At 37.2% G+C, this 20,696-nt stretch overlaps 1 protein-coding gene across 1 annotated transcript in view; it reads right to left on the reverse strand.

The window, feature by feature from the left end:
- Positions 1–20,696, reverse strand: part of myo15ab (myosin XVAb) — a 33,883-nt gene that overhangs the window by 4,691 nt on the left and 8,496 nt on the right. The window contains 41 exon segments of the mRNA XM_056730067.1: positions 334–416; positions 652–725; positions 822–894; positions 993–1,065; positions 1,150–1,274; positions 1,657–1,862; positions 3,035–3,109; positions 3,247–3,358; positions 3,448–3,589; positions 4,298–4,416; positions 4,498–4,613; positions 4,973–5,048; positions 6,282–6,341; positions 6,423–6,538; positions 6,647–6,755; positions 7,661–7,754; positions 7,842–8,007; positions 8,116–8,536; positions 9,129–9,193; positions 9,286–9,357; positions 9,582–9,693; positions 10,179–10,267; positions 10,415–10,527; positions 10,755–10,949; positions 11,028–11,100; positions 12,828–13,006; positions 13,082–13,317; positions 13,566–13,661; positions 14,081–14,211; positions 14,424–14,505; positions 14,803–14,856; positions 15,564–15,648; positions 15,947–16,122; positions 17,499–17,616; positions 17,759–17,883; positions 17,956–18,001; positions 18,120–18,274; positions 19,192–19,269; positions 19,378–19,503; positions 19,594–19,725; positions 20,541–20,636. Coding sequence (XP_056586045.1) covers positions 334–416; positions 652–725; positions 822–894; positions 993–1,065; positions 1,150–1,274; positions 1,657–1,862; positions 3,035–3,109; positions 3,247–3,358; positions 3,448–3,589; positions 4,298–4,416; positions 4,498–4,613; positions 4,973–5,048; positions 6,282–6,341; positions 6,423–6,538; positions 6,647–6,755; positions 7,661–7,754; positions 7,842–8,007; positions 8,116–8,536; positions 9,129–9,193; positions 9,286–9,357; positions 9,582–9,693; positions 10,179–10,267; positions 10,415–10,527; positions 10,755–10,949; positions 11,028–11,100; positions 12,828–13,006; positions 13,082–13,317; positions 13,566–13,661; positions 14,081–14,211; positions 14,424–14,505; positions 14,803–14,856; positions 15,564–15,648; positions 15,947–16,122; positions 17,499–17,616; positions 17,759–17,883; positions 17,956–18,001; positions 18,120–18,274; positions 19,192–19,269; positions 19,378–19,503; positions 19,594–19,725; positions 20,541–20,636 — 4,874 coding nt within the window.

Below are 20,696 nucleotides of genomic sequence, written 5' to 3' on the forward strand. Positions count from 1 at the left end.
CTAACAATATTTCATTAAGATAGATGTTAAATTTGATTGTAATCTTACAAGTGAGAATAAAACAGACTGGAAGCTTTTCTATGACTGATAGCATTTTAATGTAGGCTTCAATTCAACCCTTACACAATTTACACAATTTACAAGTAGGCCTACTTGGGAGTTCTATTATTGACACGTAAAAGTCTACACCTTGATGATGACCCAATCTTTTCAAATGTATTTCCAAAAAAACATAGTCTAATATTATGAACAATATGGTCATTTCAAAGCCAAATAAAAGAGGTATTATAATTAAATGTCACAATAAAGTAAATTGAGTACGTGTGGACTTACGGTTTGGAACTGGTATTAGCTGTGATTTGTTTGAGGACTTGACAAAACGCCTCATCCTTCATCAGTCCAAATTCCCCAGTCAACTACAAAAAAAAATGTATTTGTGACCTATGATCAATTCCACAAACTGAAAGTAAAATAGAGGCTAAAGTGAAACTGAAAGTGAAGCTAAAGCGAATTACTCCCTAAATTAAAAGACAAGCAAAACTGAAAGCAAAAGTGAGGCTTAAAGAGAAAGTAAAACTATTTAGCAGCCATTCAAATCACAGTGCAAAAATGATTTGTCTGCTGGGTAACTGATGTCAGATAGTATTTTACCTTTAGGATGGTGCAAACCACAAACTGCTCCGACTGGCCTCTGAGTGGATGATCTCCCATGAACTTCATTATGGCTAAAACCAAACCAAATTTAACCAAAGATCAGCATCAACTTGAGACACACAAGCAATACAAACAAAATAAAACAGTGTTTCTGTCATGCATTTCACCTAGGAAAATATCAGATGCGACGCGGTTCATGTTGGGATCTGTGAAGTCTACGAGAGACTCTACGATAGGGTGCTTAAGAGAGAGAGGGAGAGAGAGATCAGTACACATTTGCTTTTTAAGTGTGTGTGTTTCTAAGTATTTGTGTAATTGTAAATATATTAAAACTTTACTTTGCTGAATTTCACCATCTCTGCAGGGTCTTTGGTTGCTTTGCTTTTGGTGGACTTATCTCTAAATGAGTCACTATTGGAACGAAAAACGTTTATTTCTTTGCTCTTGTTATTCATAAATAAACAGCTTTTTCATTTAAAGTAATACCAAATTTACCTCTTGCTTCCGTTCGACGTTCTGAAATATTTCCTGGCGAACTCCACCATGTTGTACTGGCTGTCCAGAAGAATGTTTCCCTCAACGTCAGAGCTACCAAAATCTCCAAATCCATCAGAATCCAACTATCATATAAAAAAATAAGGGTCATTATGTATGTACGTATCAGAGTTTAAAGAAGTATCAAAGACCAGATCTAAATAAGATATTAATGTTGCCTTAAATTAATTGCATGTGTTTGTATTGCTCAATGTTTTTTGCTAATTCAAACCGCATCAGTTATTTAATGTCTACAGTACATTACAATAATAAAAGCTTAAAGATTTCGCAAGTCATCATTTTCGAGCTGGCCTTCAGTTTGAAACGCCTACAATGAAACGTGTTCAATTGTGCTTTTTATTGTTTCTTTTATTAAGCAATATAACAAAAAATAGGTCCATTTGACTATTTATTGGTATCCCCCAGAATGTGTACGTTTATGTAACATAATAAATTCATAGTGTAAACCTCTAGCGATGGGTCTAGCTCATGTGCGGCAGCGATGGATCCCACAGCGAGAGCGACGGCTCCTGACGCCGCCACCCGGCCCTGTCTGTCTCTCGGCTCGTCTCTCCTCTCTGCAGGCAGGTTTAAAAAATCAGGAGCAGCTACAGGAAGCACACAATCCATAGGGAACGCTCCACTGCGACCCTGCACCGCACCAAACCTCCAGCCTGGAAAACAAAAGATGAACAGTTGAATAGTGCTGCCTATAGACGGTTTACCTTCTGGTTTGTGTTTGTTGATTGGTCTGGCTTGTGGCTAATAATACAACTATTTATATTGAATTTCAAATAATCATATGAATTATATTCACATTTTATTGTATAATAACTGTATTAAATAAACAATTTGTTGCATTTGAATGTATATTAATTTAATCAAATAAACAAGTTCTATTACGGCTGACCCAAAATAATGCTCGCTAGACATACTTTAACTTGCTAGCTAAAGTAATTTTCTTGTTATTTATTTTGCTTGATATCAGAAAAAGTCTGCAGGGACTCTATTCTTTGTGAATGTGTGCCAGAAGTTACTACAGGAACTACAGAAGAAAGTTTGCTCTGTAGCTAATTCTGGGGCAGTCATTGGCTGTCCATTGTCCCTGTTGAATAACTAAATAGCCTATGTACAAATTTTGCACCACAGAAGCGCGCTTATGCAGTAATATTTGTTCATGTTGTTTCTTTGAAAGCGTCTATAACCGCTTTGATTTTATGTTTGGTTCACCACATTTCATAAAGAACTAAAATTTCAATTGCATTGGGGTAAAGGTCATTGTACATTAAGTCCTGAAATTTGCGTCGGAAATTTCCATATGTTAAAAAATATAAAAAATTCGGACTGGGTTCGATTTTCTGCATTTGTCGCAACCGTAGCAACATTTTGAGAGGCAATTTGACAATTCAGAGACACCGTACAAACGAGTGCCAAATACGAAATAACGCATATGAAAATTTCGGAATGTATGTGCATGGACCTTAACACTTTACACTAAAGTGACCCTTTATGAAGCATTTATTGTGTTCATAAATGATTAATAAGTTATTAACAAATGCGTTATAAAACAGTTATAACCTCATGAATAAAAAGGGGGATTCTAACAAAATACCTGCCAAATAGTGAGAAGGTATAAGAAAACAACATAACACCCTACAGTGTCCAGTCTGACAGCCTATATTGCAAACAACATCAAGATAATAATGAATTTACTTTCGAGTCAAATAAATAATGAAAAAATACATTTATTAAGCATTTATAACATGCAGGTTAAAAATGTCTCACTATTTGGCAGGTTTTTCGTTAGAATCCCACTTTTTATTCATGCAGTTATTCAATGTCTAACCAAAATCTGGTGTGTCTCTCTTTAGCTCCTCCAGGTAGATGACCTTCTTTTTCACCACACATCCATACCTCTGACCTGAATGAGGGTGAGATCAATTATAAGAGCATTTTTATTTCGGGTGAACTTTAAGCATAAAAATGCCACTAGATGGCAATAATACTATAGGTGCTTAAAGGACCGTTGCTTCTTTCAACAATGTGTGTGTGTCTCACCTTCCTCCAATCCATCCATTGCCTGCAGACGAATGATGTCTCCTTTATGAAAGCTGAGCAGAGCTCGGTCATCTGTGATGAAGTTCCTTTCTGCTACTACGTACTCTGAATCCTGTGGACAAGACCAGAGAAAATCTACCCTTTGACCATCAAATTTTCATTCGACATGATACATGAATAAGAGATGAGTTCTCCTGGTACCTTCTTAAGATGAGAGATGAAAAGATCGATCATTAGTTTGATCTGAGGCGCTTTGGCAGAGAAGAGAATCAGCTTTTCATTCATTAGATTAAACTCCAGCATGTTCTGAGATGGGATGGTCACAAACAAGATGTCTGTGTAGCTGAGGGAAGGAAATTACATTAAAGGTTATTTAGAGGTAGAAATATGTTTAGTTTTGTGCATTTACAGTCCCGCAAAGAATCTTGTGCAATTGCACATTTTTAAAGGGGTCATATTGCACAAATACGTGTTTTTCTGTGTCTTTGGTGTGTTGTAAGATTCTCATGCATGTATTCGACACGTTAAATTTGCTTAAATGTAAGTGTCGGAGACTAAAGATGCATTCCATCTTAAAGCGAATTCTCACACAGACCTGCATGAAATGCCTCGTGTAACCACACCCCCAAAAATCTATGTCAGTTTGTGGTATGATTAGACTAAGACCGCCCAAATGTATATGCAAGTAAGATGGCCGTACCTGTCAGTACAACTGCTTACGAACCTGATGTTCCAATTAAGGTAAGAGGCGTTACATGCCCGTCACATGCTTGCAGTATTCGACCAATCACTACGCACTGCTTAACTGGCCAATCATAGCACACCTCACTTTTCAGAGCCATGAGCATTGTAAAAAATCTGCACGTTTCAGAGAGGCGGGGCAAAGAGGAGATACAAACATGCACGGTATGTGGAAAATACAGCGATTTTGAACCTTTAATCATTTACACACATTGTATTACATCTAAAACAAACGGTAGTGTCATATGACCCCTTTAAGTGCGTTTTTAGTTTCCAAATACATTCTTGATTGATTTGATGGATGATGCACCTGTACAGTCGGAGGACTCTGAAGTAATCTGGAGCTACAGTGCTGCTCTTCACTGTCTTCAAAAGCTTGATACCAGAATGAGACACAGCCAACACCTGCACTCCTGTACCCACACTGCCCTGCAACACACACGTCAGGTTTACCACCGCCAGGACTGGTCATTGGTACAATCTAAAGAGCTGCCAAGATGAGGAACTCACTGAGGCGGGGAAAAGGCGAGAGAAATAAATCTCCCATGATTCCCTGGCAGCTGATATCACAGTCTTCTTCACACTCTCATCTTGAACATCTATGTTCGGCTCTATGTTGTATTGCGCTATGAAAACAAAAGAATTCCATTATTCAGTCGTGTTATCATCGACACATAACAGAATAATCTTCAAAAACAGATTCCTGAGCCAGTAATGCATTTTAAAGGTTATGAATTTACAATCAAGAATTCTGAAGCATTTGTTAATCTTAGTTCATGTTCATTTCAGAATTTAAATCTGTTAACATTAGTTCATGCACAATTAACAACATAAAAATTTCTATTAACTAACATTAGGATTAAAATGCTGAAAAACTATATTGTTCATCGTTAGCAAATGCATCTGCTAATGTTAACAAGCAAAAAAAGTTATTCTGCAAAAATATTCACATAATAGTAGGTTTAGATTAAAGTTCCTCCCTCACCTAACAAAGATTTCATCTTCTGTCTCTCGTCTTTGGTAATGCGAACACAGGCTTCTGTAAATGTGTCATTAACAATCTGAGATAACACAAAGTTAAAGATGAGCAATACGTTTAGACAAAAAAGCAAAAACAAAGAAACCAGCGAGGGCATAGAAAAAACATATATTTACAGAAAAACTGGATTTGTTCAATGCAAAATATCAAATCTAAAATAACAATTCAAAACTTAAAAGGAAAATATTTTGGGGGGCTAACATATTTCAAATCATGTTAAAAAGCAAAAGAAAACAATGTTTGTGTTAAATTTAAAATACTAAAAAAGAATGTCTTCTAAACGGACTGAAAACTTTTATCTTCAAAACACTCTTACAGAAAAAATAAAATACACTGCCTTTTTTCAATAATTAAACTTTGTTTTACCAAAGTTGACAGGCTCTTTTTAATACTTTATATTGGTTGAATATCTGCAAAACGCACAGAAAAACGCGAAGGCCAATAGTAATGATTTACAAAAGAAAGTCATGAAAAATGGTGATACGAGGTTTCAGTCCGACATCGACACTATGTTGAATCTGTGCTGTAAATCAACATAATCTATAACAACAAGATGCACCGATATATACTGTACCGATACACTACAGGTCAAAAGTTATTTTTCAATATTTTAGAATAATATTGAACTCATCAACATTATGAAATAAATCAAAGGGAACTATGGGTATTATGTTTTAACAATAAAAAAACTTTTATATTTTATCATCTTTGGTGTAGTGACCTTTTGACTAGAATTTGCAGAAATGTTTTCTCCTCATTTTATCAAGAAGCTTCTTGAAGTCTCACCCTGAGATCCTTTTAAAACAATATTAAAGGTCTTCCCATCTATTCTGTGCTCTAATTGGCTGCTCTACCCTCATTATTCAAAGTCATCCATTTACAAAACATTTTTGTTAAATTCAATGTTGGTTTTGTCATGAAAAAAAGCATGTTTGTTTGCAAAATTATATTTCTGTCTACTAAAATAATTTCAGACATTTAAATGATTTATCAAAATGTTATATGCTCTCCTACGTGTAACTCACTTTGCATAAAAGACGCTTTGGATTAAAGCATCTGCCAAATGAATAAATTTAATTTGTAATAATGAAAGAAATATTAATTTAATCTTCAGAATCGGCATATATCACTCTGAATGGTATCGGTGGAGAAATGACATATCGGTGCATCTCTAATAATATCCCATAATGACAAAACTATCATCCTGAACAGACGAGACCGATATTGAAAAATATTACATACGGTTTTGTCCCACCTGTTTAAATATGAGGTCCAGCACCACAGGATGATTCCAAGTGTCCTTTGGATAAAACACCTACAGCAGTTTATACAGCAGCATTAGTGCTGATCATACACATCTATTATGCAGTAAATGCTATATGAAATACACACATACCTCTTTCCTGAGGTACATCCTCCAGGGAACATTTGTGTAGGTGTAATGCTCCTCACTGCTGCTCCTGTGAAGTTGTGTTTGAATGCTTTCTGATTCCACTGGAAGATCTCTGGACACTGATGTGTGTGCGTGAGCGAGAGAGAACACTTTAATCTTAAAACTTTGCTTTTTGTCACTTTCATCACAACAGTGTTTGTGAGTGTATTTGTGGGTGTGTTGATTACCGGGTGGTGGTAAGGGGAGTGGAGGCTCGGGGGCTTTCTTCTTGGTACTTTTGCTCGGTCGGAGACCTCCATCTCTGGGCACTGGAGCAGCTGGGATGGAAGCTTTTCTCTACAAAAACAGTTAAGAAACAAAGGATAACCTCAATTATACTCAAACAAAACAATAGAAACAGAAAAAGAAGATTACATGATAACCGTTTGTTTAGTGTTTTTTGTCTAGAGTTCCCAAATAAAATTAAATAAAAATAAGTACACAAAAGAGTAAAAGTAGATTCTGTTGACCTAAAGGAATTATATCAACCATAATTCAAGTTTGTATTTTTTACCCTATTGGCATTTTTCTTGTTTTATTCAATAATTCACTGAGACTTTTTCTGAACACAAGACTTCATATCTGAGGTGTTGAAAATTTTGAAGAATTTTGATTCAGGAATATCTTGATATAAACACAGGGTAACACTTTACTTAAAGCCTTTATGTATCATGTATTATAAATAGATATTAAAGGGTATAATCCATTATAATTGTTCATAATGTGAGTTGCGATACATTAAATGTTGTTATAAAGATATGTATATAAAAAATAAAAAATGCAAAGTGTTTACTTTAAGTTGAATTTTTAGGTAGATTACAAGGCACAATTAATACATTAAAACTACCGAAAAACAAGACAAAAGTAATAAGAATCACATTTGTGTTCAGTGTGTTTCATGCTTTAAACTCTTTAAAACTGGGTTTTAAAACTTAGTTATTAATGTTTTTCTGTGCAGTTATTCAGATGAATCTCAGGTGCCAATAATTGCAAGTAAAAGCTTAGAATAACTTTACTTTTTAGTGCACAAATCTTTAAGAGAAAAAATAAACATGTTGAAATATGAATACATCTTAACAATGGACTTAAGTTTAAAAACATTTTTAGCCGACAACATTTGACATCCCGACTTCATTAAACAATACTTCTTTATTAAACACAAAACAAAGAGATAGATAGGCAGACAGGTAAACAGAGATCACCTGTGGAGGGGATGGATTGTCGATCTGTGTTTTCAGGATGTGGATGGCTTCATCATGCGGGTTCAACTTCTTCGCAAATGCTTTACCATCTCTCCTGTAAAAAGATGCATGTCATAAATCGAATTCACTGAATCCGATCTTACCATCTTGTCCATAAAAGCACAAACACACTCACACACACCTGGGTTTCTCTGGCACGGGTTCTGGGAATGGTGTTTGATATTGCTTGATGATGTCTTTGATGTTGTGGCTGGGAACGATGTGCTCAGAGTTTGAGACGGAGTATTTGACCACCTCTGTGGCAGGAGCAGGGGCAGTACGCATGGGCCCTGTGAGCGCAACAGGAGCTGGGTGAAGGGGAAAAAGAGGAAATGGTTTAAAATATATGGGAAGATACAAAATTGCATATTGTTGACTTGCTATATATATTCAGTTATACAAATAAGTGACCATACCATGTTTTTTGGCAGGCCTGTTGTCGAGTTTAATTGGTGCAGCAGGAGCTTGTTTCTTCCCCAAAGACCCGTTTGATGATGTAGCCGTATTCTTCTGAGACTGGGTGGTTTGAGCGCTGCTCTTCTGAGGGGTGTCACGCTGTCCCTGTGAGTCACCAGGGGTGGTGTTGACAGTGGTGGAGGCGACGACAGGGTACGGGCTCATCGGGGGACTCGTGTATGCAGACAGAGGAAGGTCCGCATAAGGACTCGGGGGGAAGTTTGCGTAAGGGCTGGGTGGGATGGCGGGGTAGGGGCTGGGCGGCAGGGTGCTGTAGGGAGTGGGTGGAGGGCTGGTTGGGGGGCTTGTGAAAGGGGACATTGGAGGACTGGAGACCGGGGTGGTCACCATAGTCATGGCCTGCATGGTCATCTGTTGAGCCTGATAGAGAAAAAGAGAGCCACGCTTAGAGAGAACAGTAAACATTTGAAGAGAAAAAATGTAGAAATATTGGTGACGAACTTCTTGCTTATTTCATTTTTAAAACAATTAAGTTAAATTATTAAATTTGAACATTCAATTAATACATTGTTCAACTTAAATTAATTAAATGATTGAAGTTAATTTAATTTAAAGTCGGCATGATCCAATGCCAAAAAGTACTTTGTTTAATATAATTTTGATTAGAATTTTTATAGTTTGATTAATTGTGTTTTAAAGGTTTATTTTATTGTTCCCAAAGTTGCTAGCTAAACAGTAGCGTCAGGTTGATCGCATCACAGTTTTATAGTAGTCCCTTATTTTCTAATTCGGTTACAAAGTTTAACACTTTTTAGTTTAGTAATGGTAGTAATAATATCATACTACATACCTAGATGTACACAAAAGAGCATTGTAAAGATACAGAATACGCATATTTCAGATCCAGTTATGGTACTAAATGCATTTCTTGTGATTATCACTTATATACATTTAATGAACATTTTTACCACAGCGGCTTATTGATATAATAAACTCTGTAGTGATTGTGTACCATTATAACAGCTTGCTGGTTGATGATAGTTTGCTGTTGTTGGGCCAGGACAGCTTGCTGTTGGTCTGAAGAACAGAGATAAAACACAACACTGAATGATGCTTTTCATTTTCTTTAGCACCTCTTTGAACCCGAAAAGTCTGTTCATTAGAAATACCTTGAACAGGGGGCGGAGCCACGGACCCGGGCATGACTGGAGTGACTGGCATGGGTGGGAGAACTCTCACCGCTACACGACACACATGCAAACAAGTACCATAAACACACAAGGATATCCAGTGGCATCCTCATTTATAAAAAGGATACAAAAATAATCATTTTTAATTTTAAAAGTGCACATTTTATTCAGTTATGCATATTATCTATAGCTGTTCTCAAACTTTGTGTAAAGTGCTTTTGTGATCAAGTGACCTATACAATAGATGTTCATGGAATGTTCTTATTAAGATTTACCTCCAGGTTGAAGAGCAGCTGAGAAAGGGGGTCTAGCAGTTTCTTGAGCTCCATCGCCACCTACACCTCCTCCACCCTTCATCCGGCCGGACAAAACTGAAGCATCCAAATCCTACAGAGAACAAAAGAGAGAGAATACCAGCGATAGTAAGACTGTTAGCCCCAGTGAATTATGAGACGAAAACTTAATAGATTATTAAAAGGCCATTTTTCTTTATGCATTTTCAGACGCTTTTATACAAAGCTATAGAGATGATCAGTAGATGTTTTTACTGGTTGTTTATTGCTGATCTTATTGCCATTGCCCTCACCCCTTCACACACTTCTCTCTGTCTGCCTGCATGTGGGGTAAATCTCATAAAAAAATGACACCCTCATTTGCTTGCTTCCTTCCGAGGGCTGTGCGTGAAACAATCATAGATGACACAGCCAAGCACACACACAGGGATGAATCTGAGAATTACTGTAACTCTGTAATGCAATCTCTTCTTCTCTACTCTCTCTCTCGCATGCACACACACACACACACACACACACACAAGAAGGGTCAATTCACAAGCATGTGCGTGTGTCTGAGTTAATCAGGTGTCATCGTACCCCAGCACCATCGGACAGAACTGGGTCAAAGAGGCTGTCCAAATACCGGTCCATTCCCTTGTGAGATGTGTCAAAGGATGCTTCTGAGTCTAAAAAGGGGAAGGAGAGACTAATACATCAAATTTCGTGGTTGGAATATAAATCTTATATTTTCACATTTCTCAAAATATCTTCTTTTTGTGTTCCACACAAGCCTAAGATCTGTTCTTGTTAGAGTAAGTATGTGATGTTTCTACCTTGAGTGTAATGGCTTTCGGAAATCGGTAGACTGTTGGTCGCAACGGCGCTGGTCCGATTTGCATATGATAGCGGCCCTTCCTCATCATCGAATCCACTGCCAAACAGACTTCTGCATACACAAGGACACGTACATGTGTTTTGACGTAACACCCTGTACTTTCTTTAAAAAGTGAGTCTGCAAATAGGGACTGAGGCTGTCAGTCACTAATATTCTGCCTTTTGTGGTCAAACAAATCAGGCTGGTTTGTAATAACACAACAGTATCTGAACTGTTTCTATAATTCTTTTACAAACTATATTGTGTGATCTGTATCTTTAAAAAGTATTTTTGCATACATGCTCGCATTAGGTCGAGCCTTGTTGGGGTCTTCGGTAGAGATGATGAAGTAGCTTTTCTGTTTGGGGAAGTCTGCCAGCAGCTCAAGGTCACACACCAGATCCAGAACATAATCGTGACCCTCCAGCTCCACCCACTGCCCCGGCTCCTTCATCAGAACGGACCAACCCCACCGGCTCTCTGAAGACACGCCCCTGCCAAATAATACAAACATTGGTTATTGATCTTAGATGGTAAAATCTCAAATAACTCAATGTCGTAAGACCCATCACCTGTGTTGTAGAACATCTCCTGCGATGTTCTCTCCATTTGTCCAAGAATGTACAGGACACAGAAAGGACACACCTTTATGGAGATAAAGTCCTTCCTTAAACTCAAATGCATAAATATAAATGTGACTACTTTAAATATCCCGGAAAAACAAGCCGAGAGATAACGCTAGCTAGACATTTATGTTGATAGCAATGTCAATATGGATATTTCTCTTAAACAAACGCATCGATTCACTTCAGAAGACCTCTGTTAAGACCAAGGAGCCGTGTTGAGCAATTCTTCGATCGATGGATCCACTTTCATGGAGCTCCGAAACATTGCCCCCCATTCACCCCCATTCTACCACTTGGAAGAAAATACCCTCATGCCGTGAGGGTGAGAAAAACATGGGGAAATTTAGTTTTGCCTCTGAAATATCGCTTTAATTACGTGTTTCTATACTGGTGTACAGTCTAAGAAACAACATCAACAGCAAAAAAACATTGTTTTTTGATGCAAGACTTCTATTTTGAAAGACGTCCTTGAAAGCTGTTGGCTGATGCCTGTGAGTGAGTGAGCGCTCGCTGTCTCAATTCAATATCTGCCTTTAGGTGAGATGATGCAAGGCTGAATGTCAGTGTCAGTATTCTATCCTTATTTTCTTAACGGCTTGATGACCATGGGAAAATGAGGGTCCCATGGCCAAACCAGTTGAGAACAATATGAGGCGTGTCGCGGTTTATTCTGCGATAACATCCAGCTGGGTGTACATTATTCTTTATATAACAAAGTCGACAGGTGGAAACAGCAGTCAGAGATAAAGAGCTGTACCAGCACACACACATCTGCACACTATCATGTATCGACTAATCTAGTCCAGCCCAAATGGGCGAAGACAGAGACGGTGTAACTGGATGAGAGAGAATAAAAACAGAGAGCCGGAGAGAGCGTGTGAGATTAGATGAAAGCGGAGAGGCCGAACGAACGATACAGAGAATGACAGAGGAAGAGATTAAATAAATGAAAGGAAAGTAGAGATAGGTGACACTGGTCCTGATTTCCATTCTGAACTAACCGCATACATTAACACACATTCATTCACAGAGACTGAAGGAGGCAGGAAATTATTTGACATTGTGGTCCTTTAATGCTACTGCGGTAGAAGTGCTGTACTTTGAAGTTATTTTAAACTTTATTGACAAAATGTTCATCTGTAAGTCATTGTTGATAAGAGCATCTGCTAAATGAATATATGTAAATATAAGAAATAATGCAACAAAAAAAATTGTCCAGAACATATTCTCAAATTATTCATCATAGGCAGGTGTGCCAAAAAGTTTAGGTAGAAAATAAATTGCGTATTTCCTTCGTGTGTAAGGCAATCCCAGAATGCATTGCTCATTAAAAAACCTAAATGTTTTTCTCAATATTTGTGCATTTTTTATTTCTATTAGGGATTAATCACATCAAGATTAAAAGTCTGTGTTTACATAATGTATGTCTTTGTACTGTGCATATTAATTTAGTATTTATAAACACATACATGTACACAACATGTATACATTTAGAAAATGTTTACATGTATCTATTTATATCTGTCAATAATTTAAATTATATGTAAATTATTATTAATATTAAAATAATATTTTTTCGTAAATAAATAAATATGTTTTTATAAATACAAAATTAAAATGCACAGTACGCAGATATACATTATGTTAACCCAAACTTTTATTCTGGATGCGATTAATCGTGATTTATCATTTGACACCCCTAATTTATATATACCAGAATATCGCATTCGTTCGACTTTGTCTTACCGTCAAAACAGTAGACCTGTAGCACCACGCATGCTTTCTTGCGGTTGACGGTCCACTCCAGCAGCGAGGGCGGGTATGTACGTGATGCGTCGGGCACCAGTTTAGACTTCTGCATGGCCTGAAGGAGCTTGTGTTGGCACAGTGCCTTAAATCCATTCAGAGCATAGTCCGACACAAATCTGACATGGAGAAAATCAATTAACTGCTTGGGAAAAAAATGTGATTGTATTGTCTGTCTGTGTTTGTGTTCTCACTTCAGTAAATATTTCTCCATCTTCTCAGATGGGGCGAAGGAACTCAAGCAGGCGGCCATCAACAACCAGCCTCTCTCTGCGTTTCTGGTGTTTTCATTCCGCCACACCTGATTGGCTATCTGTGCGAGGATCTCGTCCCTGATTGGTGGGGTGGAGAGGCCTCTCTGAATGATGTAATTTCCAAACAGGTTTTCTTGAGCACCATTCAGGTTTGGATCCCCCATGAAACGCAAGATCTGTTAAAACATATTCATCTTAAAAACAGCAGCTGGTCAACTGTACTACCAACTGTTGAGACTTCCCAGTAAGACCGTCTTGGTCAGTTTAGTAAGAGTGAAGAAAGAGAGTAAAATATATAACTTTATGTGTATGTTCAATGTTTTACTATAATTTAAATAAAGTTTTATATTTTTCAGTCTATTTATATTATAAAGTCTATTTCAGAGACTTTGAGACTTTTAAAGTGTTTTTAATGTGAATTTACCAGAATAAACACGTCAAGAGCATCATGTTTCAGATCATCTTCCAGACGCGTCAGCGAATTCTCCAACGGTGCCGTCAGCATCCCGAACTGCAGCTCCTGCACACATTTTACCCATAATTCACTGCATGGTTTTTATACCGTGAGCCATATGAAAGTATGTTATTTACAAAAAGCCTACCTACCCTGAAATTTGTCAGATTAAACATTCATTTTTTATTGGACATTTTCTTTAACAGAGCAATGCATTCTGGGATAGCCTCATACGCGTAGGAAATACATTACATTTCTTGCACACCTGCCTATGGTGAGTCATTTGAGAATACGTTCTGCACTTTTTTTACTCGACCACATTAAAAAAAGTCTTGCATTATTTCTTAAATTTACAATTATTCATGTAGTGCTGTAAGCATCCCGAACTAGAGCTCCTGCACACATTTGACCTATAATTCTCTGCATTGTTCTTATATTGTGAGCGATATGAGAGTATGTTTTAAGCAAAAAGACAGAACACCTACCCTGAAATGTGTCCGTATATATTTGGTCATCAGATGGTTGTTGATGTCCAATGGAAGAGTAAGCTGAGGGTCTGCTTGTATTCTATGAGCCTGAACGAGAGCCAAGCAATTCGAATGACGCTCCCTACCGGCTGCAAGCAAAATAAAAGCACGTGTTGAATTAGTTCAGGAGAATATCTGTGGCTAAGATTTTTTATTAAATAATGTTAGAATGAAACAAATGGTGCAGCTATTTAAAACACATCCCCAACCGAGAAGATGAACAATACTGACGCTTGCTTCAGTAAACACCACTAATATTTATGAAGATAGTTTTTCCACACACTGGTGCATTGTGAATAACCTGCTGTGGCTTTTAACAATCCTCCCAACTCTGCAGGAATCACCAGCTGAGAGACATTTACCACCTCCCTACTTATTCGCTCCTACAGAGAGAGAAGAAACGCACGATAAAACTCGTATCAATAAGGATGGAAAACATTAGGCTGGGTTATTGAAATCTGAATGTGTCAGAGTCAGTTTAACACATGACAATATAAACTTGTAAATCCTGCAAAGTGAAACCTGGAGATAACTTCAATCACCATTAGTGTGATAAATGGATTTCCTCAAAGATGTTTTAAGATATCGCTGAGAAGTCAGGAACGTTTCTGTCTGTGGCTGTGACGTTCAAGAATATATCAGGTTCTTATCTAATAATGACAGAAGGGGAAAGACTTTACCAGTTCAATTCTTCTCCTCTCGTCTTCTGCTCTTCTTGCCATGAGGAGATGGTCCTGTGACAAAATCACCAGCCATCAGAAAAGCAATAAAAGTGATTTCTTTTATGTATACAAAAGCTGGATTATTTTAAATGTAATATTCCATATTGGCCATCTTTAATATCTGTGTAATTCCATGCAAACGCCATCCTTAAAATAAAAAACTAGTTTTTATCAAAGGTTTTCACCATACTGATAGGTCAGAAATATTTGGTGATTTAAATACCCATGTCTCTCAAAGTTTTTAAAGCATTTTTTATTTGTGTGTTTTTAAAGCATTGGTTTTCATAGTCAGGAATGTGAATTGTCACATCCATAACTGTTCATATTCCTTATAAAACGAGCACATAAATATGTAAATATAGTAACTAGAATATATTCCATTAGGAGTCATTGCTTCCCCATTTGTTGGGTGTTATTGCTTCTGGTTTCTACATTTAATTAAGTATGTTGTCTTGTTTGTAACATTTATCATTTTTCCTCTTTTAAATTTGAAAACTTGTGCACAGACTGACATTTTTCTGATTTCTAGACTCAACAGGGGTTTAGTTAAATATGCTTCAATAAAAAAAAGATGTTTCTTTTCTTCAATATATTGGTAATAAATATATTCTCTGAGAATGTATATTTCAAGTTTCGACTGAAAATTATACATCCATATCAATGTTATTGCCCAGCATATTCTTTTGTTAACAGTCCAGTATTTTAATGTATAAACTTACCCTGATGTATCTTCTGCGATTGGTGATGAGCCTGACCGGTGAGCGGAACTTGATCAGGTGGAAACGCATTCGCAGAAACCGCCGTCTAAAATACAGATGAAGCTGCTTTTGTTTAAATCACATAAATGGCATACATTCAGCCTAAATCAGCTAAAAATATTAATGAACATATTTCCTATACATCATTATATCATGACTTTGAATCATAATATAAAATTTTTAAGGGTTCTGTGTAAATTTTAGTGGGATCTAGTGGTGAGGTTGTGAATTGCAACCAACGGCTCACTACACCCCTCCTCCCTTCCTTTCTATGCTCTACGGTGGCCGACACAGAACAGATGTCAAGTTTTCATTTTATGGTGTTCAATGAAATCATACTTTACCTGAGCAGGTAACCCTGGCAGCGGGCCTGCAGGTATGTCATGTCCTGACGGAACTTGAGAAACTTTTTGCGGGTCAAATACATCCTTACGTAGCGCTGAAGGGTGAGCGCAGCCACGTGCATCATGCGATCACGTTTACTCTCCAATAACTGATAAACATCCTCTTTTAGAAAGAGCTTGGAAAGAGAAAACATCAAACAAAAATGTAATAAGATAATACAATTTTTAACTGTAATTAAACAATGAGTCCATTGGTGCGTTCCATTTGGCTGTAAGTGGGCTGCGAAGTGGACTTCAAAGGGTGTTCTGTCATCTTAATTGAGATGCCGATCTGAAGGGAGTGCACATGTTCAGTTCGAAGGGCACTGCGAACGGCGCAGGGAATCAGGGAACATCGATACATCGCTTCGCCGGAAGTCGAAAGGCAATATCCCCCAAAAGCCATTCGACGCCTCGTCACGAGTCAGGAAAACAACTAAAAAGTTAACGTATTCCTTTTGTACATTGTGATTTTTTTTAAATAATTGATAATTATATTAAATACTTTTGTTTTCTTTAAGTTAGCATGTTATTTTAGTTTTTGTAGCATTATTTTTCTGTAGGCTACACACTCGAGATGATGCATGGATTTATTTGTATTTATATTTTATTGTAAAATTAAAAAGTAGTTTTCATTTGTGTGTAAGGATTCATCAATTTTATTATGTAATGTAACATCCCGTGTAATAAGCAGGATAGTGTACAGATAGCCGGTTGTTATCACGAAATAAGCCTCTTCATTATCCCGCTTATTCACGAGGCTACTTGGCACACCTGAAAAAGATGACCATGAAATGTGGAAATTGTGACCGAATGCAGACCTTCCGTTTACTTTCGTATGTCGAACAGGCAATTTGGGTTAATCATTTGTAAATATAATGTTGTATATGTTATTAAAAGACATATTTATATATAATTTGTAAAAAAAACTGTCAAAATGATATTCTGCATACTGTGTGTGTTATTAGTTATGAGAGGTTGTTATCTGGAAATAACTAGCCTGCAAACGTTCGTCCAATCAGAATTAAGCATTCCAACGAGCTGTGTAATAAATTATGTTATTTACCTCACAAATGTTTATGGCTGCACCACATATGGAAAAAAGTGAAATGAGACCGACGCGACTATAAAGATTTAGAGAACACATCTTCACATAGTTGACCAAATTAAAAAGTATTTTTATATTGCATAACAGTATTTCAAATAATAATAGCTGAATTAGTCAAATAATAAATACGAGCATGAACAATAGTTAAGATTATATTGATTAGATACGTTATGCATGTTAAATTATTAAGTAAATGTACAATATTTATTTATTTTATAATCTGCATAATCGTGCCGTTCCATTTTTTTTTGATGACATTGCAGGGCATTCCAATTCTAAGTTGATTGGTCAGCAAAATCCACTTCAACGGATATCACATACTCAGGGAGTAGGGAGCAGTGAACACTGCGTAGGAACTCTATCAAATGGAACGCAGCTCATGTTTGAGAATGTTACGATTCTTACTTTTGACACGCCCACTTGATAATCCCCTTTGTTGACTGGGCTGAGCTTCATTAGCATAATCACACAATTGTCCCCATCTGGAGGTGGTGGCTTCTTCATTCCCAGAAGGCCTTTGTACCTGGGAAGTGGGAACCACAGATGTTCTCAGATATGCTTCGAATGCATTCTAGCCAGTGCATGTCTATATATAGCACCAAACTGCGTTACACACTTATCCAAATGCGCTGTCGGTAACAAGCACCAGCTGTTGAGAAGCATACCTGTTTAAGAATTTATGGAAAGGCACTCTGATTGGATAGCCCTCCTTCCTGATGCGGATAGTGTCCAGGATTCCTGAATATCGGAGTTGAGTAGCAACCAATTCGGGATCAAATATACCAGGTTCCTGAACATATACCAATGCATGTTAATGTACATACCGCGATTCAACTTGAATATATACAGCCCAAAATAGTACCTTGTTATTATTTGGCTTTATGCATCGCACGAAAAATGGGTTGCACCTGAAAGAATGATAGAAAGTAGAAACTAAACTGAATTAAACCACACTGGAGCAGTAGCTAACATAATGTCCTAATGAAAAAGTGAAAATGCGTATGTATGTCGGTGTGTGCGTGAGACCTTTCCATCTTGTCTAAGAGCTCCTGTAGCGATTGTTGAAACTTGGCAGCCACAGTTGATGGCTGATATCTCCGGGTTATCGTGCTGCTGCGGTTCATCGCACCTTTCTGTTGGTTCAGCATCTCAGCGTGCTTTATGAAGAGATTAGACACCATCTAGAAAACACAGTGTGAATATTTTCATATTCATAATTGAGCTTACAAAAAACATAGGATGCAAATATTTTGATGTACAGGCACATTCAAACAGTTTTGACATTAGACGTTTGTTATCAATTGTAAAATTTAAGCATGATTTAAGCATTTAAATAAGTAAAAACGTGAATGTTTTCAAAAATTTACAACCAATTTTATGACAAAAGAAAACACAAATGGGTCAAATATTCTATAAGATTATAGATTTATATTATAAATAGTAGAACGTTTCGATAATTTGGTCTTGGAACATTGTTAAAATCTCTGATTTATGATGGCGGTATTTCAGCAAATCTGAGCACAGTTTAAGAATTTGTTGAGATGTCCTTAAAACCTCAAGCACAAACAACTAAAATTACTGACTAAAATTTGCCTTTCTATTACATTTCATTTAGTTTATTCTCTTTGCTGTCTAAATAATCAAAAGCATGCATTAACATTTATTAAAGGTACAGTGTGTAATTTCTTGGAGGATCTATTGACAGAAATGCAATGTAATCTACATAACTATGTTTTCAGAGGTGTATAAAGAATTTAAAAAATGAAGCGTTTGCATTTTTATTACCTTAGAATGAGCGATTTCTATCTACATACACCGCGGGTACCCTTACATGGAATTCACCATGTTGTTTCTACAGTAGCCAAACTGCTCTACAGAGAATACGTTTTCTCCTGAAGCAAAAAAGCAAAACCGTGACGACATCTTAGTTCTGCTTCAGCCACCGTAGTACCTCTAAAGGGAGGGGTGGAGTGAGCCTTTTGTTGCAATTCGCAACCTCACAGCTAGATGTCCCTAAATCTCATACACTAGACCTTTATCATTACTTAACGTAAACGCACTGTTGACCATACACACATTCACACAAAAACGGACTCACTCGGTTCTGGCTCTGCATAAACAGTTCCAGTACTTCCTGTCGGACCTGATCGTAATTCTTATCTAGGAACTTCTGTACCTACAATCAAAACATCACATTACCGTTATTCAAATGGTACACATGGATTAGACCTAAGCTTCACTTTGACTTTCAAGAGGAATAAAATATTGCTTTAATTCCTATTACCTGGTAAGTTACACGACCAGCATAGTGATTCACAGTAAATTCCGGAAGTGGCATTTTTGGCCTGGAATACAGGGGGCTTTCTCCATGGTGATAGTGGCACTTCTGAAGGAAAGTGTGGTCAGTGGCCTGGGAATAAAATACAAAATATTAATGTGTTTACATACATGGTTTATACTATAGAGGATATTTGTAAACATTCAACAAAGTGAGTATAACCTGTGGAAAGCAGCTCTGGTCATCAAGGATGCGAAGTATCCCATGTGGCTTTGTAGCAATAAGGTCTATGCATGCCTGGTTGTCGGTAAACATCAATTCCTTCCAGCTAATTTGTTCTCTAATGTACTCCTCCTATACAAAATCAGAGTTTGTGGGACTTTGTTTTTATTACAGCTAGGGATGCACAAGTATCAGTATCGGGCCCGATACTAATGCACCGATTCCAAAGACTGATACCGGTCATAACTGAAAGAACTGACTGAAATCTGTTGTGAAATTTGCTTGAAAGTTTGTAAAAAGCAAAAAAAAATTCAGAATGAATTTAAGGTGGAGTCGTTTGTAATTATGAAGCTATTCTATCTTTATACTCGTATTGGGTCTTTAAAAAATGGTATCGTGCATCCCATATAACAGTGTAAAGGACAGTCCACACCGAAACGATAATCACACACGCCTATCAGCATTTTTCGGCATTCATGACCTAACGATTTTCACTTGCGATGAACCGAGTGAACATGCAAATTCACTCCCTGACATAGACGCCGCTTATTGAAAAACAGAAATACACAGGTATACAAGGTGGCGCCGTGCAACTTCATGCAAATTCATGAAAACTTTGTTAAAGTGTGCTTGAGCGCACCAAGTCGTGTTTTACTGTTACTTCAGCAGCTCCAGGCACGGGAACAAAAGCGGAAAAAAACGAGCACTGTCTCTTTTACGCCTGCCGTTTTGCGCGTCGGTGTGCAGACTCGCATTGGCACCCTTTCTTTAGTCACGCGGTGTTAAACGTCGACGATAAACACGCGTAATTATCGTCTCGGTGTATACAAGCCATAAGTTTGTAAAATATTTATTTTTCATCTTCACTTGATTTCCTTAAAGATCACTATTTCCTAAAAATTCTGATAACCACAGAATCGACATTTCGCATGCGTTATCATTCTCACCTGTTCCTGTTTGAAAATTATTTTGGTAAAAAAGAATTGGAGCGTTTCATTGGCAAAGTTGATACAGAGCTGCTCAAAGCTGTTAAACGTCAAACTCTGGAAAACACAAAACAAAAACACAAGTTTTTGTGAAACTTGTATGGACAGACACTAGTG

Source organism: Triplophysa dalaica, chromosome 2 (assembly GCF_015846415.1).
Source record: "Triplophysa dalaica isolate WHDGS20190420 chromosome 2, ASM1584641v1, whole genome shotgun sequence".
Taxonomy (NCBI): domain Eukaryota; kingdom Metazoa; phylum Chordata; class Actinopteri; order Cypriniformes; family Nemacheilidae; genus Triplophysa; species Triplophysa dalaica.